The sequence below is a fragment of the Pelobates fuscus genome, chromosome 2, assembly GCF_036172605.1.
Source record: "Pelobates fuscus isolate aPelFus1 chromosome 2, aPelFus1.pri, whole genome shotgun sequence".
Lineage (NCBI taxonomy): Eukaryota > Metazoa > Chordata > Amphibia > Anura > Pelobatidae > Pelobates > Pelobates fuscus.
In genome coordinates this window covers 235,736,246-235,755,656 of record NC_086318.1, presented here as the reverse complement: position 1 = coordinate 235,755,656, position 19,411 = coordinate 235,736,246, and the positions used below count along the sequence as shown (strand labels likewise).

At 42.6% G+C, this 19,411-nt stretch overlaps 1 protein-coding gene across 1 annotated transcript in view; it reads left to right on the top strand.

Moving 5' to 3' along the window:
• Positions 1-5,703: 5,703 nt before the first annotated feature.
• The window catches only part of IFNGR1 (interferon gamma receptor 1), an 81,833-nt gene continuing 68,125 nt past the window's right edge, over positions 5,704-19,411 (top strand). The window contains exon 1 of the mRNA XM_063443275.1: positions 5,704-5,936. Within this exon, the coding sequence (XP_063299345.1) occupies positions 5,810-5,936 (127 nt within the window). The 5' untranslated portion in view covers positions 5,704-5,809. The remainder of the gene's footprint in view (positions 5,937-19,411) is intronic.

Here is a 19,411-nt window from a genome sequence, read left to right as displayed (position 1 = left end):
GTACATATATTGGTTGCATACCGATCTAGATTTATTGTATCTTATTTTATTTTATTTCATTTTTATTTTATTGTTATTCTATTTTTCATTTTTTTTTATCTATCTTTTACATATTTATTATTTTTTCTTATTTCCTATCTTTATTATTCCCTCTTTTTTCTTTTCTCTGGTTTAATCCATTATTTTCTCTCATCCATTTTTTATCCATGATTCCTCATTGCATTTAAAGGCAAAATACATAATAATCTTTATAATATATATATATATTTTTTTATTCTTTATTTTTGCGTGCAAGAGACATACAGTTACAAGTACATTTGCTTTGTCCCAACGGCATATACTCATTGTAAGGCAAAAATCGTTAAGTTGGGAGGCATAGCATGAAGAAACTGTGCACATTTTTATATAATAACACGAAGGATAGTCGAGTAGGTGTCATTTGTATGAACATGGTGCTGTCAGTTAGAGTGAGTCAGCACTTTAAGTCAGTCTTCCCAAGCCATCAGGACCAGGAGTCCCTACATGTGTATAGCAATAAGTAGTCGAGTGTTGTGCTGCGTGTCCATGTGGGGCCTTGTGTAAGCGTTTGGTGCGAGCAGGTCTCCCCAGTCTGTGTGCACGTGAGAAGATATGTCTGCTGCGTGGGGGTATGATAGAAAGAGTCATTGTCAATAAAAATGCGAAAGAGGACAATATCAAATCCCAGGCTCTCAATGGTCTCGACACGACAAGGGAGATATAGACACTGTAGTAATTAAAGTGTAGTTAGCGTCTCTGGGTGTCTCTGAACCGGCCCAAGATGACTGCTGTTGGTATATACGGCCTTGTAGCTTTGGCTGGACATGGGAGAGTCGTGATAAATGGGCCGGTGTGCTGCCACAGCATATGTATACTCTGTGGGGTAGATAGGCAGGTGATGTGCAGTCCTCTTTTGCTCCGTTTTGTGGTGGCAGTAGCTTGTGTAAGTGAGGTATATCTGCCCATTGTCTCCTTGGATGGCAGCTCGTTTTGTGCCGACCTCGGCCTGCCGTGTGTCCGCGGTCGTGGCGTGTCGCTTTTTGGGCTGTTGCTGGACAGGGGGTGCTGTGTGATAGGTTGGTGGGGGACGCAGTGTTCTGACTTGGGCTCCGGCCCCTCGGCTCCATCAGAGGGTAAGTACCTCGGTCTCTGGCGCCGGTAGCGGTGTCTGCGGTGCCGCCGTTTGCTTTGTGTCTCCCCCCCTCCGCCTCCGAGTATAAATGTCTTTTAGGGGCCCCACGCTGCATACACGCTGCTGGGTTCCTGGCCTGTCTGTTCAGCTGAGATCAGCGGACTGTTCTGGGCTCTGTGGATGGGCTCTGACATTCGTGGCCTCAGCCATCTTAGATTTAGGCTTTGGGCCTTCATTGCGGCTTGGTATATCGTGGCATCCAAGTGTGGGGCGAGGGTGGGATGAGGGCCGGGATCACCCCCCCGGCCCAGAGGGGGGCGGACCGGGTCCGCACAGGTGCCTCTTGTCTGTCGGGCTCCGGTAGGCAGCATAGTGGAGCGGCGGCCGTCCACCCCACTCACCGCCAGGAAAGGTCTCGCCTTTTGCTGCAGAGATCTCCCCCCCCAGGGGACTAAAACTCAGTGAGCAAGCCTCTCCCCGGTTCCGGCAGCCCTTATCCATCGAGGGTCGCAGTTATGGGTGAGGTTATGTGAGTAAAATCGTGGTTTAAGGGCATTATAGGGTCGTTGTGTGCAGGAGCTGACCTGGGACCGCTCAGCTCAGCGACCCGGCCCCGCCCCTTTATAATAATTTTTATACTGATTTTTATTGATTCTCCCACTTCACACTGTATTTTATCTTATATGATTTTGTACTCACTATATTTGAGCCATAAGTCACAAGTCAGCTCCTGGACTTTGCACACTATCTTTTAGAGTGTTCCTACCTGCTTCTTTATATAGGTTTTTAGTGAATCCCTATTGTTCCCAGTGTGAGCGGCTTAGTGTTAGTCTGACTCCCTCTCCCCTGTGTGTTACAATAGGTACACCAGAACATTTCTTCTCGGCTTCTTTATGATGCCTGTGAAGAAATCATCAAGTTATTTCATTTATTTTACTTTGTTCCATTCGGTAGCTGTAACTACCGAACACAGACCACCCCCTGGCTCATTAACTTCAAAGAGAACAGTCGTTTAAGCACTCTCCCTGTGTGGCCGCCGTTCATATAGGTTCATATAGTCGAAGGCCACGTGTATGAGAAAACGGCAGCCATCTTGTTCGCACGAAAGGAGGCAGCGGGACTTGGTTGTCGAGTGTCTGGAACTAAAACTGGACACTTGACTTTACGAACACCGGCCCATACTGTACGAACGCCTGCTTCCTTTTCCCAAACAGCTTGGAGAACGCTGTTCAGTAGTTTTGTTCCCATGAACTAGGGGAACAATCGCTACTATGAGCCAGGGGGAGCAGTTCATGCATTTATTAGTTTTTCCAGACTTCACAAAATAGACCGGCCAAACCACTAAAAGTTATGGAACAGTTTTGGGCAGGAGCCTTGTGGGCGGCCGGTCACCTAAAACTTCCATAGAATTCAAAAACCCCTGAACTGATCTGGGTGATTTTTAGATATGTTGGTCACCCAGATCAGGGCTATCTGGATATATGACTTTTGTGGGAATATTGTATGTTTTAGGGTACATTTCACGGTTTGGGGAAATTGTAATTTATCTGACCCAATTATATCCAGGCATGGTGACTTGCATAAAAGCCAGTGTGGCACCCATTAAATTCAGTTCTGTTACACCCCTCATCTAGTTTTGGCTGATGTTTGGGTACCTGTCTGCTTTACTGGAAGAATCTACTTGGGAAGCTATTATTTCATATGGAGAATCGTTTACTTCAGTTCCCGAATGGAGAGTTATCATCACTCATGCTCTGGCCATTCGGGAGGAAACCGTCGAACGGCTATAGGATATACCAGCGTTCGTTACAATGCCCATCAGCATAGTCAATGCCCCAATTTTTTTACATTCTGGCACATTGATGGGGGCCCATTGCTTTGCAGCACGGAACTGATGGGCATATAAATTAGCTTGGGCGATAATATTCCCCAATACATCATCGCCCAGAAACACCTCCATAAGATCTTGGGGGTAAAATCCTACGACATCCACATTGATCTTGTTAGTGAGTCTGTTAGGTGTCAGTGTGTGTGTTAGTTTGTGTGTGTCTGTTACCGAGTGTGTTATTTTGTGTGTGTCTTTTAGTGAGTCTGTTAGGTGTCTTAGTGAGTGTGTGTTAGTGAGAGTGTACGTTTTGTGTGTGTATGTGTGTTTCTCTGTCAGTTAATGTGTGTGTCTGTTAGCTAGTGTGTATGCGTCTGTTCATGAGAGTGTGTGTGTTTAAAACCCCTTCAGCACTTACCTTTCTCCAGCGCCGGACTCCCTTGGCGCTGGGGATCCCTCCGCCCCGATCCGCCTCTCAGCTTCGAATGCGCGGCATTCGATCATGATCGCTTCCGGCTCTCTAATTTTGTCGGATACGTCTAAGGTTCATAAGGGGTTAAATATGGTCCAGATTATTGCACAACAAAGGTGGACTACTAGACAATGTTTAGTTCAAGGCACTCTGGATCATTCATTGCTATTACAGGACAACAAAATATGATACAGTAGGAAATATTAGGAATGGGCTCTTGGTAAGTAAGTGGCCGCACTGCACAAGAAATGAAAGGCAAATGTATGGCTGCAGAATAACGGTGAATACTATTGGAGTTGACGTGCTTGAATCAATGCATCTCTATGAGGAAAGTTCAGAGTCTGCATGCAGAGGGTTGGAGACACTGAACTGAATGGCAGTGCAGCACTGCCCCAGGAAGCACCTCTAGCAGCCAAAAATGGTCAGCCCTTCTGGTGCGCCTCCCCCAATGCCGGAGAAACTCAAGGCAATTTTTTTAGTTTTTCTGGATCAAGCTGGACAGTCATGCAAAGTAGCTGACACCTGCATCTAAGTCTGCTGAGGGAGCTCGGAGAGGAGGCTGTCAGGATTACGGTTTGATCCAGCACGTAGAACTGTATAGCACGGATGACAAATAAGTAACGTATTACCGGTCCTTAGAATGGCCAGATTTAACATACATAGAATAGTCAAAAATACTAGCCGAGGTCAGGGAACACAGAAAGGGACGCAGTGATGAGGAAAGCCAGGAGTCAGGATACCAGAATATAGAGAAGTCAATAAACAAAGCCAAAGTCAAAAACCAGGTAGAAATCTAATAACAGGAACGCGCTCTCGGACAACCACAAGCGAAAACACAACAGGGCACTGAGCAGGATGAGAACTGGGCCTAAATACCCCTCCTTTAGTTCTGATAGGCTGTAACCGGCCTTTGACCCCAAAGTCAGTTACCAGGTTTCATTTGCATAATTGCTGCTCAGCATCAACCCTTCTGTGGATTAGGTTGCTGCTCGGCACAACTTTTCCTGTGTGGACAGTAAATGTCATTAACTACATTTCTACAAGCGGATGAATACGTGACAGAGGCAGAGGAAGGCCGGAAAGGCACCAACCAGGCACAGCTGTCATCATACTCACCTCTACCGATGCAGCTTGCCCTCCTAGTCTGGCAGCCATTTGGGGTTCAACCCCGGTACGCAGCCCACGTCTGCGAAGGATCTGGCCTCAGAGAGACACAGAAAGCGTGAAATTGTGGTGCCGACTCTTTGACGGGCCTTGGGCTGGATGGGCTCCTCATCCGGTCTCCGCTGCATAGACTCCTCAGGACTAAGTTTGGATAAATGCATTTTGCCCAGTGTAGGAATTGGCTGACTATAATAATTTTCCATGAGAGCATACCTACCAGACACCAAGTCAGGGCCGTTGCTGGGGTCACTGACGCCTGGGTGCAAGAATATTTTTGGTGCCCCCATGGGTGTGGCTATACTTCTAACCACACCCATTTTCTATGCAAACCACTCCACACCCAACCCAGGTCACATGTCACCCATTTCCTACAGTGCGAGCCCCCAAAAAGCGTATTAGTGCCATATTTGTGCCCAGCTTCCCAGTGCTGCCTCTGTCCCCATACAACTTCCCAGTGCCATCATTGTCTTAAAATAGCTAATCAGTGCCATCTCAGTCTATAAATATCTGTGTTTAATACCCAATAGTTCACACTTTAGCTAATAACCCAGACTGTTTATTCCAAATCCGCATTCCATTCCACAACCTTTATTCGTCAGCAATGGCCATTTTGCAAGTGAGGATTTTTTTCTTAAATTACATTTTTATGTAAAAGGTTACCAGCAAGCTGCCATACGTTGCCCTGTATAATGAACTTTCAGAAGCAATCCTTTTTTTCAACCAGGCGAACTTATAGCATTTAGTACACTATCGGGGTTATTATAATATAAAGTGAAGTCCAAAGTCACTTTGAACTAAGAAAAAGCCAGCCATGCTTTCAGATTGGCTACTCTGGTCTTAAATTTCCAATTCTCTTCAGTTTCACTCGGAATTCTCACTTCAGTGACTAACTATGTTATTACTGTAAAAGCCTAAATCCTTCCTTAATGATTTCATGATATATTGTCTGCAGACAAGCTGTTCATTTACCACGCCTGACTCAACTTGAATGTAACGCATTGTGCACCAGGAACAGGAATTCCCTCTCTCTCAGTGCGGAATTAGCAGTTTGGCCAGGCGGGGGCACTATTCTGCTCACTGAGAATGCGTGGCACTCAGCCATTACAGCAGCTTCACCATAGCACGAACAGTACGAGTTCCTCCTCCAGGTTCAGCACGCAGTTTGAGTGGGCTCGGCACAGGTAGCCCTCAGCTCACCATGTGGCGGCGATGGTGGTGGTTGCGGGCAGTTCATGACATCCGATTCGTTCACCACCTTCTTCTCGCCTTCATCCTCCTACAAACCACAGCGGATGGAAACCGCGGCCCAACTACACCGCCCCGAGGTACATACAGTCTGACTCCTCTTATTGTGCCAGGGCTTGGGACCTTTCAGCCTGCTGGAGCGCAACTCCCATCACTCCTGGGAGCTGTAATGCGAGCTGAGAGGTTGTCAGTGCGCTCAGTACTGTGCTGAATGCCTCGTGTGGGCTGGAGTGCAGGGTCCTGGTCTGTACAGTGTGATATTTTTTAATATTGGGAAACAGCCAACCTGGTAAAGAGTCTGCTTCACCATTTGTGATGCCCACACCTTGGCTTTAGGGCATGGGCACTGTACTTCTCACTTGGCATGTAAATAATAACTGGGAATTTCCCATTGCAAGGAAAGCCCCATCATTTTACATAATATGAAAATCAGCACCCAGTAAGGAGTAAAGGGCGTATTCTCTTAGCAGTTTATTGCCATATTGTAACATTTCGTAAACTTGTAAAAATGTTAAATTGTATAGTGGCCTAAAGTTTAGAATTAACGTCTCAAAACAAAGTGCCTATTTGTTTCTGCTTTGCATAGAAATCCGTAATTGAGGCGCCCCAAAAACATCTAGTGATTTTATGTGTAAACTGGTTTTGATGTCATTGTAATTAAGAATAAATATATAAGAAAACCGAGATGCTTGCATTCCTGGATTAGAGAGTAATTGCCCGGTGCTGGTCAGGCACAAGATACAAAAAAATGATTGGAAATTTCCGCACTCCAAGGACTTGATGATAGTAAAAATAAAATATAACTTTTATTCTATATCATTTAAAAATATCGACGTTTCAACCCCAATACATAGGCTTTCATCAGGATGGTAATACTGCCATCCAGGTATTGCCACCCCGATGAAAGCCCATGTATTGGGGTTGAAACGTCGATATTTTTAAATGATATAGAATAAAAGTTATATTTTACTTTTACTATCAAGTCCTTGAAGTGCAGTCATTTCCAATCATATATGTGTGTGTGTGTATGTTTCGAGGTTCTTTTGGAATTCTACAGCAATGAATTCAGTGATGTTTTTCATGTAACATTGAGCAATATGGTCTCATCAGCCTGTTTAAAGGGACACTCCAGGCACCCAGACCACTTCTGCCCATTGGAGTGGTCTGGGTTCCAACTCCCACTACTCTTAACCCTGCAAGTGTAATTATTGCAGTTTTTTATAAACTGCAATAATTACCTTGCAGGGTTAACTCCACCTCTAGTGGCTGTCTACTAGACAGCCACTAGAGGTCACTTCCTCCTTCATAGCACAGATTATCTGTGCTAGAGCGTCGCTGGACGTCCTCACGCTGTGTGAGGACCTCCAGCGTCGCTCATTTCCCCATAGGAAAGCATTGAAATTATTTTTCAATGCTTTCCTATGGAGAGACGTAATGCGCATGCAGGTCTCCTCGGCCGGTGGGCGGGATCAGTCTCGCCCACCGGCCGACGCAATGAAGAGGAGGAGCGGCACGGAGGAGGAGACAGCGTCGAGGGACATCGCCGCTGCCTCAGGTAAGTGACTGAAGGGGTTTTTACCCCTTCAGTAACCGGGGATTGGGGGGTGGGAGGGAGAGGGACCCTCCAGTGCCAGGAAAATGGATCGTTTTCTTGGCACTGGAGATTCCCTTTAATGTTTTACTTATAACATTGTTGTCTGATTCTCATATGGGAAAAAAAATGTTGTGCAGCAATATCCTTTTGAATCTCTTGCAATGGAGGGTTACAATTTGAATTTATGAAGTTATTCTTAAGGAAATATCCAGGAATTATGAATTTACTAGGGAATCAAAAGCTAGCTGAACTCCAGTTTGAATGTTTGGGCCTTAAAGGGACACTAGAGTCACCCGAACTACTACAGCTTATTGTATTTGTTCTGGTGAATATAATCATTCCCTTCAGGCTTTTTGCATTAAACACAGTCTTTTCAAACAAAATGCAGTGTTTATATTACAGCCTAGTGATACCTCAACTGGCCACTCCTCAGATGGCTGCTAGAGGTACTTCCAGAGTGCAGCACTAACATTCAGTGTCTCCGGCATCTGCATCGATTCAATGCATTTCTATGAGGAGATACTGATTGATCAGGGTTGTGTTTGACTTGTGCTTGCTCTGCCTCATTGACAGTCTCAGCCAATCCTATGGGAAAGCATTGTGATTGGCTCAGAGAATCACTTCTGATGTCAGCCAAGCAGGCAGATCGGGGCAGAGGCAGCAGCTGCAGACTTGAATACAAGTAAGATTTTACTATATTGAGGGAGGCAAGGAGGTGCTACATGATGGTTTTTACACTATAGGATCAGGAATACATTTGTGTTCCTGACCCTATAGTGTTCCTTTAAGTTGTTTTAACCCCTCACTGACTAGACCGTTTTTCAATTTTCTTACCGTTAAGGAGGGTGTTTATCTGTAATTTTCCTCTTACTCATTCTCTGTACCCACACATATTATATACAGTTTTTTCTCACCATTAAATGGTCTTTCTAAAGACGCCATTATTTTCATCATATCATATATGATTTAATATAAAAAAAATTATAAAATATGCTGATTTAATTTTTAAAAACTCAGTTTTTCTAACTCAAAATCTGTTACGCATCTACAACCGCCAAAAAACACCTGTGCTAAATAGTTTCTAACTTTTGTCCTGAGTTTAGAAATACCCAATGTTAACATGTTCTTGTTTTTTCTTTGTTTTTTAAAAGGGCAATAAGTACAAGAAGCACTTTTTTTTCAAAATTAACAAAAGTTACATTGTAACACTATTTTATTTTATATTTATTATTTTATATATTATTTTTTGTAAATCTGCTTTTTATTTGAGGCATAGTTGGTACAGTACAGATATGAGAGAAAAGTGATATCACTTGCGTACAAAATCATAATAGAACAGATATGCATAAGATAGTATACTCTGCATTATTAAGCCACTTATTTTTTTGTTGTTGAAAATAACGGGATTTTTTCCTGATTGTTTAGCCTGCATTCTGAACAAGCGGTAAAATTGTACTGAACATGTGTAGCGTAATGCGTCATGATAAAAATAATACCAGATAAGGATATTAAGATAAATCAGTATAGCAAAATGGTTGGCAGTAGTTAATACAAGGGTAGCATTGTCAGGTGATGTAGTATTTGCAGGAGAAACCACTATACTGAGTTAAAACTAGGCTTGTGTGCAATACTGCAATTATTACGGAATATCCTGCAATATCATGCTAGGCTAACATAACAGTATGACCACTGGGTACCACTCACAAACTAGAGTAAGTAGTTGAGTGTTTTTATAAGACAGGGTAGTGTGCCAGCGAACAGTTAGTCCATGCCCCATGCTGACCATTTTGTGCAAACTCTTCCTGCTTCATGTATGGCAGCGCCATTCGCCTCTCCCAGTCTTGAGCATGGATGTGGAGTAGTGGGTGGTCGGTTGGAGCCCGACCCTGGGGATCAAGAGCTGGACGTGTGTCTTGTGCATTCCCAGCCCAATAGAAGAGGAGCTGGTCAGGACCTCACTAGGAATTGGGCATTGGCGGCCCGGTGCCAATGGGCCTCCCTCCAGTGTGTAGCGCTGCGATGTGGGGTTCCACGCCGCCTGGCTTGAGGCGGCGTGGAACCCAGTAACCTGACCGCTTAACTACTGTTAGTTCCCTTCCTTCAGCCAGTCAGGAACTCTTGCATGGTTAGGGGACTTAGCTCTAAGCGCTCCCACGCAGAGACGATACTCAGCCCTGGAAGCTCTTAGTCCTTACAAAGACTTTTCCCCGTTGCATCCCCTGCAAGCTGGAACAGCAGACACGGGTAAAATCTTCCTTCCCTCCAATAACAGGACGACAAAGAGTTTTGGAGGTTTAAGCACTGACTCTGCGTGACTGACTCACAATCTTTATTGAACACAGGCTTCTTTTATGCACAGACTCCCGCAGGGGTTCTCCATTCCACGCAATACACTTCCCTTAGTCCCAGGCAGGAGGGGGCTCGGTTACAGATAGCCATCTCCCGCCGTAGGAGATACCAAACAGTACACAGGGATACACATTAAATCATATTCCATTCAGGGGGTTTACACATTGGGGCTTAGCGCCCCTGGAGGGGAAGGGGTTACAGGGTTGAAACTAACATGCTAGATAGCCCTGTGTCCCATCTGGGTTCCCAGCAAAAAGCAGGGCGATCGGATGTACAGAGCCCAAGAAATCATTGTCGAAAGTCTAGGTCACGAGGCTCTGTACATCCACGAAATTAGTTCCATGGCGTTGCTTGGTTTAGTCTGGCAAATTCAAACTTCGTGCCTAAACCAAGCAACAAGCAATCAGCTGAAAGGGCATGAACCAAATCGCGCCAATCAGCCTTCAGGGGAGGATGGAGTTTCGCCACCCAATCCGAAGAAAGGGTGCAAAACTCGGCTGTACCAATCGGTGTTCGGGGACGAGAGGGGTTTCGCCACCCAATCAAAAGAAAGGGCGTGAAACTCCTTTGAACAAGCGCTCATTCTTCGATTGGTCGCCTGCGCCCCGCAGCGACCAATCAGCACTCATTCGTGCCGACCAACCAGGAGAATGGCGCAAACCCAGTTTGAATGGGTGCTCCCTCTCCCATTGGTCGTCACGGACTTTCATGCGGCCAGTGGGACTCTGCGGCCGTGAGACTGACTTCCAGTTCCAAAGATTCCCACTGGCGCGCATCCCTCTCTCTGTTGGATACCCCCATGCAGGTTGGGGATACGAATGCTGCCCCCTTATGGCGTTCGGCTTTACGAACCGGCGGCCAGCCAGGGGAAGCACGCGCCGCTTGCTCCCTTGCGGTCTGCAGTTTTCACTCCTCGTTAACGAGGTGTGAACCTTCTAACCACACATTCTAAATTCTGGAGCGCCCCCACGTGGTTGAAGTGTAAAATGCATCATACATTGTAAAAATACAATGGGAAACACACAAATAAAACAATTCCATACAGATATATGGAGAACCATAGAGTACAAGGGGAATTGGTGGGAATAGACACTAAGGACACAAAATACAAGGCAAACACATAGTACCAAGCACACTGTATATGCCTTAGTAGCGTTGTCCCACTACAGGCAGGTAAAAACCCCCGGTAGCTGGATACAAGTGTCTGGTGTACAGCTTGCTGGGGCCATGAGGTTACACAGTCCTTCTGAGGCAGTTTGGGATTTCTCTGGGGGCCACGTGGCGGCTAGTCAGTGTGGCAACCATTTTAGATTTGGGGCATTGGAGTACGCTCAGCAGGCTTCGCTGACAACCGCTTCGGTATCCTCCAGTGGGGAACGAACATCCCCCCCCCCCCCTGTCCAAAGGGGGGAAGGGGCCCGTGAGGCGTGTTACAGAGCAGTCGTGTGGCAGCCAGGTAAGTGAGCAGGGCGGTAGCGTTCTTTCCCAAGAGGACTGCAAACTCTAAAGCCAGGAGGGCCCCTAAACTCTCAATCTCAGAGCATGCTGTTGCACCAACTTCAGCCTGAACACAGTGCTGTTCCCTTCCGGCTCGGATTAAGGCTGTGAGCCCTGGTTATCAGTCAAAAAGGCCAGTTTCTGCTCGAGCCATTCCCGTACGCGACCTGTCAGCATGGCGGTCAGCCCCCCCTATATTCTATATTATATTTATTTTGATTTATTTATTTCACCGAGTGCCTCAACCTCTCTTGGCACACAGGCAGAGTATCGGAAGCCTGCTTCCAGCGCTTATATTTGCCTTAAGGACCGTTTTTTGTCGGACATACCTACTACATCTGCGGTCCTTAAGAATTAATGTTATATGAGAGTACCCAGAAATCCATCCCCTTCATCAAAAGATGAAGCATTAGCCTGAGCAGCAATGGACAGCTGTAAGTATGATTGTTATGGCTAGAATGAAGTATGTCTGCCTTAGCCATACCCCCTGTGAGGGCTGGAACCCTAATTCAGTATTAAACTCCTCGAAAATGTTTTAACTCAATGGAGGGACAGTGTCATAGGTCTCCATATGCTATTATAAATTCAATGAGATAACCAGGGCTCACAGCCTTAATCCGAGCCGGAAGGGAACAGCACTGTGTTCAGGCTGAAGTTGGTGCAACAGCATGCTCTGAGATTGAGAGTTTAGGGGCCCTCCTGGCTTTAGAGTTTGCAGTCCTCTTGGGAAAGAACGCTACCGCCCTGCTCACTTACCTGGCTGCCACACGACTGCTCTGTAACACGCCTCACGGGCCCCTTCCCCCCTTTGGACAGGGGGGGGGGGGATGTTCGTTCTTACATAAGCTCATTAAAGAAGTTTCATTGTGTATGGAAGATATTCCAGACCTTAGAAAAACTAAGAAAATGAAAACCTTCTTTTTCCACCCTAGGTTTTTAAGACCTCTTGCTTAAAGAGTGGAGATATGCTTCCAAGAAGGCTTTTATTACCAAATACTCTGTTTAAAGCTATATTTTCTATTAAGGAAGAAAACAAGAATTTGGAAGAACTACCAAAAGTCCACATACCCATTGTGCAGTAAATGAAGAAGACTACTCTGCCTATTGGAGACTCGAGGGTTGCAGGATGCCATGGACAAGAAAACTGAAACTGCTTTAAGAAGTTTTTTTTCCAACCAATGTTGCACAGAGTAAGGCCTTGATAGCGGGATCTTTCATAGTGGCACTATGCACGTAGTTGGATTCACTGTAGAAAATATAAAGTATCGAAAGAGGATCCAGTCAAGTTTATGCAAAATATCAGAATAGATTCTGATATATATATATTTTTTTTTTGGCAGACTCTTCTTCGGAAACTCTTAAACTGGCGGCCAAATCTATGGGACTTTCTATTGTAGTGACACCTGCGTACAATGCATCCAAAAAGTCCTTATGTGATATGCCATTCTAGCAGGGGAGACTGTTTGGATGATCTTCTAAAATAGATGGTGAAAGTGAAAAAAGCCCTTCTGGAAGGGAAAAAGGAGGATTATTGGAATGATTTTATTGAGATTCTTTAAAAAAAAAAAAAAAGATCTTACCTAGATTATTTTGCAGTACCCGTTCACACAGCTATCACAAACATCTTTTTGATTACAAGAACATTTTAGAAAAAAGTCAGTTTTCGCATTACTTAGAAAAGATCCTATATGGAGACCATCGATTCAGCCTATCTTCAAAGAAGGAGTTGAGTTATTTGGATCTGAAGGATGCCCACCTGCATATTCTCATTGCAAAAGAAAATGTTTAAGATTTTGTATTTTACTTAAAAGCAAACTTGTTCTTTGCCAGTTCAGAAGTCTTCCCTTTTACCTTTCCTCTGCTCTTCGAGTTTTTACAAAAGTTATAGTAGTAGTTGCTGCAGCTCTGAGAAAATAAAGCCTTCACATTGTCCCTTCTTCTATCCAAAGTGCCTTGCAAAACAAGACTGGACTCTAAATCATCACAAATCTGAATTAGTTCCCACAAGAAGAATTCAGTTACTAGATCTGATTATAAATTCCTCTCTCATGAAGATAAGGAAAAAGAGAATATGTACTATAAGAGAGGCTATTCGTGTGCTGTGTCTCTTTACAGAAGCTATTCCAGCAGTCAGCTGGGCAAAGGCAAGAAGACCATTGCAAAGAAACATTCGGTTCATGTTAGACTTCTCTTAGAGTCCAGGTCTCTGCTATCAACTTTGATTTAATCAGAGATTTTGATCCGGAACCTTTGGTGAACAGATTCTTCAGAGCAGTTTCCAACTTGCTTCCTAGTATTCTGGAAATTACCGTCCTTAGGGTCTTAAATCAGTCCCCTCTGCAAACCTTTGTTTGAACCATTACAGGAGTGTCAATTAAAGGACCACTATAGTGCCAGGAAAACAAACTCGTTTTCCTGGCACTAGTGCCCTGAGGGTGCCCCCACCCTCAGGGTCCCACTCCCGCTGGGCACTATGGGGAGGAAGGTGGTTAAACACTTACCTTTCTCCAGCGCCGGGCTCCCTCGGTGCTGAGGACTCTCCTCCTCCTCCTCCTTCCGACGTCAAGAGCCGCGCGCGCATTCAGCCAGTCCATAGGAAAGCATTCCCAATGCTTTCCTATGGATGCCGGCGTCTTCTCAATGTGAAAATCACAGTGAGAAGCGTGGAAGCACCTCTAGCGGCTGTCAATGAGACACCTCTAGCGGCTGTCAAAGTGGTCTGGGTGCCTATAATGGTCCTTTAAGGATTTTAACCTTCCAAAGGTTGCCTTAATGAACAACATTAAGCTAGACATAATATTGCCTACCTATTGTCAAAATCCACAAAATAAAAATAATCCACTGTCTGGACATTAAAAAAACAAGGAAATTCAGAAACTCTGAACATTTCTTTGTCCTCTACCAAGGTCACTAGAAAGTATTGGTCTTCAGAGGATCCTTGGTCTTAAAGATCAAATAAACTCTATCTTTGACTTACAAATCATCTGGCTTATCTCCTCCACTTCATATTAAACCTCATTCCACCAGAGTAATGTCAACCTATAGGGCATCAAACGTCTTTGCTCTTCGGCCTCAAGCAGACTCTTCTATCCACACATTTGTTAAAGGAACACTATAGTCACCTAAATTACTTTAGCTAAATAAAGCAGTTTTAGTGTATAGATCATTCCCCTGCAATTTCACTGCTCAATTCACTGTCATTTAGGAGTTAAATCACTTTGTTTCTGTTTATGCAGCCCTAGCCACACCTCCCTGGCTATGATTGACAGAGCCTGCATGAAATAAAAACTGGTTTCACTTTCAAACAGATGTAATTTACCTTAAATAAGTGTATCTCAATCTCTAAATTGAACTTTAATCACATACAGGAGGCTCTTGCAGGGTCTAGCAAGCTATTGACATAGCAGGGGAAAAGAAAATCTTAATTAAACAGAACTTGCAATAAAAGCCTAAATAGGGCTCTCTTACAGGAAGTGTTTATGGAAGGCTGTGCAAGTCACATGCAGGGAGGTGTGACTAGGGTTCATAAACAAAGGGATTTAACTCCTAAATGGCAGAGGATTGAGCAGTGACGCTGCAGGGGCATGTTCTATACGCCAAAACTGCTTCATTAAGCTAAAGTTGTTCAGGTGACTATAGTGTCCCTTTAAACATCAGATGTTAGACATACATGCCTGTGAGGACACTGTTTATGTTCAAGGTGCTTCAAGCAGTTAAGTGACGTTTTTCCACCCTTAAAGGATTAATTCTTAATCCCTAGTGTTGCACTGCCTATAATCTGGGAAAGAAAAGACAAAATATTTACTTACTGTAAATGTATTTTTCCTTAAAATTAGTTCAGTTCTATTTCCTTCCCACATTTAATAAATTATATTTTTGCACCAGTCTACTTTCTGTGGCATTTGTGGGCCTTTTATGACAAAGAGCTATAGGATAGACGAGAGGCTTAATATTTTTTTTTATATTTTTTCTTTATTTTCTTTCATACATGCCTGCCTATCTTGCAGGAAGAGAAGATGGTATACCTAGTGTTCCATTGCCGCTAATCTTAAGGGGGGAAAAAAAAAATTACGGCAAGTAAACATTTTATCTTTCTAGAAATAAGATTTTATCTTTCTAAACTGTTTCTTTCAATGGGTTGCGAGTATTGGGCTATGATGGTCAAGCCAAGAAAAAGACTTCCTCTTTGAAGCCTAGGTCAGAGGACTAGGGAGAGAGCTGAGAAGATGGGTGCCATGACCAGCACTATGAAATTAACCTATTTGAAAAAAGTTTAACCCCATAAAGTACAACAGTGCTCATAGGGTTCCTAAAGCACTTTATCTTGCTTAAGTTCTTTACGGCGTCCCACAGATGACATCCCACAATTTAAAAAAAACATATTTAATTGAGCGCACTCTGCACGGTCACCTGGGCACAATTTAGTAGGTCATGTCCACAAGATACTTAAAGCATACTCACGATAAAAGAAGGCCTTATGAACGATACAGATGACTTGTGTCAACGATTTAGAAAACTATATGTTTGGCAGTAGGTCCAGCACTTACAGTGTTTGGGAGCACCTCGCTTGGCCTGGTGGCTGGGAGTCCTCTTCTGTGATCTCCCAGGTCCACTGGGTAGTGAGAGAGGAGGGCATGTCCTCCTTGTGTCATGCAGGGGCCAGCAGACTCTCCACCATGTTGGAGGACATCCAGGAAGAAACCAGTGCCTACAAAGGGAGCAGGAAGGTAAGCACCGGTCCTGCTGCCAAGGGTATAGTCAATTCGTGCCCATGATATAGTAATCGTGGGCACAAGTTAACCATATCGGTTCCATAGCCTACTTTTGTGGGTAGAAATTAAGTATAATTTGGGCATGACCTATTAAATCGTGCCTACAAAATCATGCAACTTGCGCACGATAAACAAAAATTGTAGATTATCACCTGCGAGGCTCCATAGTTATTTTGTGTTAAGAGTGTGTATACTTTTTTCAATTTACAAAACATGCAGATTGTTTCAGTAGCAATTGACACTTTCATATATGAACCTGGATATACTCCCATGGCGGTCGGTCAGTCAACTGGTCTGCAAAGGCTGTAGACCAGAAATCTGTTGCTTTTAGAAGTTGTTTTTAGATATACTTCAATGAAAAAAAATAATTTTGAAATGCATGCATGTTTTCATTTGGGCTTGTTAATTAAAAAGGGCTTTAAAAAAAAAAAAAAAGTTAAGGGTTGTAGTGTACATATAAGCATGCTACAACATGATTTCAATTTTGACGAGAATGACAAGTTCAGGAACTGTGAGGTGATTATTATTTTTTTCTCGCTGCTAGGAGCATCCTTTTATAGTCTTGTTTATCATTTTCTGTAGAGCTACACTATTGTTTCCACTAAGAGACTGTCTGGAAATATAAATCATTTATTTTAATGTGGAAAGCATTTTAGATCCAGCATGTGACAGTTCTGCTTTTCCCATGTTAAACTGTAATGATCTGAGGCTAGCACTTTAACCACAGACAAATCTGTCTTCCTGTGTGACTTTCATTTTAAAGTAATATCGTTACAGTAGAAATCTCAGATGTGTACCTGGGAAACGAACACATACAGCTTTTATCTTAACCCCTTAACGCCGTTACGGCGTGCTATGCCGTCACGGGTTAAGTGGGCTTTAAAGCCGTTATGACGGCATAGCACGCCGTAACGGCTTGCAGCCCCAGGAGGTAAGTTATACTTACCTCCGCCGCGATCCGCTTCGGGAGGACTGCCTCACAGCCCAGGCAGCCCTCCCACGGCAAATCAGGCCCCCGGGGGCCATGTGATCGCTCTCAAAGAGCGATCACATGGCCCCCTATAGCTGGCTGTGGATCTGCCAGCAGGGGGACTGTTTGAAATATCAGACAGTCCCCCTGCTGGTGGGAAGTATAAAAAATAAATAAAAGACAAGTGTAAAAATAAATTAAATATATTTTTATATATATATAATATATATACATATTATATATATGTAACGTCATACAAAGTGTATTTTAATATTAATATAAGTATATATATATTAATATTAAAATACACTTAGAATGACGTTACATATATATAATATGTATATATATAATAGATGTACATATATATATTATATATAAATACGTATAATTAAAATAATAAATAAATTAAATAATAAAATAAATAAATAAAATATTGAAACAAAATTTAATATAAATTATATATGCATATGTAATTTCATTCTAACTGTATTTTGTTATTAATATATATATATCGGTAACAAAATACACTTAGAATGACATTCTATATATATCTATATATATATATAAAATACAAATAACCGCAAATATATATATATATATATATCTATATATATATATATAAATACATATAATTACATAAAAGATTACATTAGTATACACGTAGAATTTAAATACCTATAAATGCATATATATTAAAATTCTACATGTATATTTAAATAATCTTTTAACGTAATTATGTGATTTGATTAATTAAAATGTGATTGACATGTCTGACAACACAGGGAGAAAGTGCAGAGAATTTAATTTGCAAGCACTATATTTGACCCTGTAACTCTCCAAGACACCATAAAACCTGTACATAGGGGGTACTGTTTTACTCGGGAGACTTCGCTGAACTCAAATATTCGTGTTTCAAACTGGTAAATTGTATTACAACGATGATATTTTAAGTAAAAGTGACGTTTTTTGCATTTTTTACAAGCGAACTGCACTTTTATGGTCTATATTATTGTTGTAATATGTTTTACTGTTTTAAAACACTAATATTTGAGTTTAGTGAAGTCTCCCGAGAATAACAGTACCCCCCATGTACAGGTTTTATGGTGTTTTGGAAAGTTAGAGAGTCACATATAAGGCTTGCATTTCATTTTTTTCACATTGAAATTTGCCAGATTGGTTATGTTGCCTTTGAGAGCGTATGGTAGCCCAGGAATGAGAATTACCCCCATGATGGCATACCATTTGCAAAAGTAGACAACCCGAGGTATTGCAAGTGGGGTATGTCCAGTCTTTCTTAGTAGCCACTTAGTCACAAACACTGGCCAAATATTCGTTTTTTGCTTTTTTCACACAAAAACAAATATGAACGCTAACTTTGGCCAGTGTTTGTGACTAAGTGGCTACTAAAAAAGACTAAACATACCCCACTTTCAATACCTTGGCTTGTCTACTTTTTCAAATGGTATGCCATTATGGGGGTAATTCTCATTCCTGGGCTACCACACCGTCTCAAAGGTAACATTACCAATCTGGCAAATTTCAATTTGAAAATGTAATGTTCTATATTTGACCCTGTAACTTTCCAAAACAACATAAAACCTGTTAATGGGGGGTACTGTTGTACTCGTGAGACATCGCTGATTACAAATATGTAGTATTATGACATTCACAGTTAAAATGTCAGACGGAAATGCAAATTTAAAAAAAAATCTTATTTTCTCACATTTTTTTTACTTTTATTCATAATAAATGATGTTCCATATATGAATAGTTAATGATAGATTAAAGCCCTGTTTCTCCTGAACAAAATGATATATAATAAGTGTGGGTGCATATAATTTGAAAGAGGGGAACTACGGGTGAACAGACATATAGCGCAAATTCCAGTTTTTGTTTACGTTTTGTTTTGATCAGAACGTGCACTATTGACTCCGTCCTGAAGGGGTTAAGGATCAGGGTTTTCAAATGCTAAAATTGCATATGTAGGGAATTGTGTGTTCATCATTTAGTCATGGTAGAAAACTCTGCATGCTAGTACTTTATTGCTTACATAGATAATTTGTCTGACCCCACCCTCCTCTTTTAAAGGACCACTCTAGTGCCAGGAAAACATACTCGTTTTCCTGGCACTAGAGTGCCCTGAGGGTGCCCCCACCATTGAGATGAGGTCATTATGGTGATAAGAGTGGTTCTTTAACTATTTTATCTCTGACCTCTGTAAAATGTGCTGGTTAGGTTCATTTTTGTCCAATTACTCTGATAATCCTTCATTAACCAAAACTGCTGGATGTTCCATGCTGTCCTAAGGGATTTTAAAGCACTACTGTCACCCACCTCTCCAAATTGAGTATTATATAAAGCTATCAACTTACT